Source organism: Austrofundulus limnaeus, unplaced genomic scaffold (assembly GCF_001266775.1).
Source record: "Austrofundulus limnaeus strain Quisiro unplaced genomic scaffold, Austrofundulus_limnaeus-1.0 Scaffold13, whole genome shotgun sequence".
Taxonomy (NCBI): Eukaryota; Metazoa; Chordata; class Actinopteri; order Cyprinodontiformes; family Rivulidae; genus Austrofundulus; species Austrofundulus limnaeus.
The window spans coordinates 2,478,804-2,480,580 of NW_013952415.1; the positions used below are offsets into that span (position 1 = coordinate 2,478,804).

General features: G+C 38.4%; 1 protein-coding gene across 11 annotated transcripts in view; it reads right to left on the reverse strand.

The window, feature by feature from the left end:
* Positions 1-1,777, reverse strand: part of vav2 (vav 2 guanine nucleotide exchange factor) — a 222,684-nt gene that overhangs the window by 61,873 nt on the left and 159,034 nt on the right. For all 11 annotated transcript variants that reach the window (XM_014002468.1, XM_014002467.1, XM_014002464.1 and 8 more), the window contains exon 4: positions 405-473. In XM_014002468.1, coding sequence (XP_013857922.1) covers positions 405-473 — 69 coding nt within the window. The remainder of the gene's footprint in view (positions 1-404; positions 474-1,777) is intronic.

Sequence of the window (1,777 nt, forward strand, 5' to 3'; positions counted from 1 at the left end):
ACACACACACACATATATATATATATATGGCTCTGTAAACCATTTTTGGTTTCCCTGAGCTTGAAAAGAACAAAACAAAAAAATGTAAACTGCTTGCTTGTTTGACTGATTGAATGATGTTAATTTTTATTGTTCATAACCGCTCCACAGAATCTCACTGCTAAAGATCAGAACTACAGCTTTAAGAATAAGAAAAATATTTTCTGTTCTGTTGTTTCACTGGGAGTAAACAAAGTTAAACTAAGGTTAATTAATTTCCCTTCAGGCTTCAGATGTTTTTTGGCTAAGATTTGAAAAATGTTAAGATTAGGGGAAAGGCCTCCAGATAAATAATACKGAATGTCCCCCCTGGTGATTAAAAACAGGCTGTGTGGGTGGGTTTTCTGTGTAGAATGCACACTTACTCAGCCAACTCCTCCAGRCTCCGGTACACATCATCTTCATTCAGAGCTGTGTCCTCAGATGGAAAAGGCCTGATACACAAACAAACACAGACACACGGAACGAGAGATGGTTACAAAATGCTTTATCGCAACACGCACACACATACACACACACAACACTGTCCCAGGTAGAAAAATCGCCAGTCGAAGCTTTGTGTTCCATCTGTCAGGCTGTCACTCCTCGCTTCATCACTTCAGCAGCTAAACAGCAGGATTTATTCAACCGAGGGACCCCATCAGTCACAAACAACGATGTCAAAACACATCAAAACACTGCAGCTGACAGATAAGGAACCTGCTATCCTCCCAAAACCAACTTTAGTGGAAGTTCAGGAGGGAAAGCTGACTTTTTTTCCCTTCCAGATTGATAGGCAGGTGTATGAATCCTATCAGGGTTTAAGTAAGCCTTGAGCGATCTTCAGGGACAATGTGAGCAAAAAAATAAATAAAAAATACATAAAAAAAACTGAAAAATGATGCAGTTTGGAGCTGTAATTTTTTCTAAAGGGTGTGACCTTCAATTCTTGCAGGAAGCAAACAGCATTAGTAAGTGACAAAGTGAAAACAACAAACCCATAAATAAAAGGTTTTCATGTCAGTTCGCTGAAATGATTCACACCAATTCCTCGGTTTAAATGTTTTATTCCTGCCTACGCCGCGTCAACAAAAACACTMCGCTTGAAAAACGGTGACAAATCAATTCAACCATAAGGTTAGACACAGTTCTAATTGCTTTTTTTAAGATACATGATTTCACAAAGTAGAAGCGCAGAATTAGGTTTTGAAAGCCCTGTTGTGTTAATGTTGCCTTTCGCCCTCTTGAGAGCTCACTGATCATTACCCAATGTGGTCTCAGAGATTACAACCACACATAACTGAACGTCATTAAAATCAGTGAGGCTGTAATCAGCACTTCAGYACTAGAGTCACTGAAATAGATATAAAGTTTATTATCAGAATTAGCCACTGCTGCAGTAAATCTCCCCATAATGTGGATAAAAGCTGCAGAAGTATGGGAATATGGACGTATTGTTGTGAACTGGTTGTGTACATTATAAGCAACCGGAATCTAATTTAGATTTATATATGTTTCAACTTGTAGGGACAGGAAAATGTATATTGGATCTGGTAACAAAATGTGTTTTTATCTGTACTTAACAGTAGAGTTTAAATTAGTTACCTGTCAAAATCAGAGCAGATTTTAAAATTTTAGTCTTGACTTTTAAAACTCAGGACAGACCCCTTAACAGCATATACAACATTGCCAGGAGGACTGCGACCAGTTATACATCGGGGAAACAAAGCAGCCACTGTTCAAAAGAATGTCCCAACAC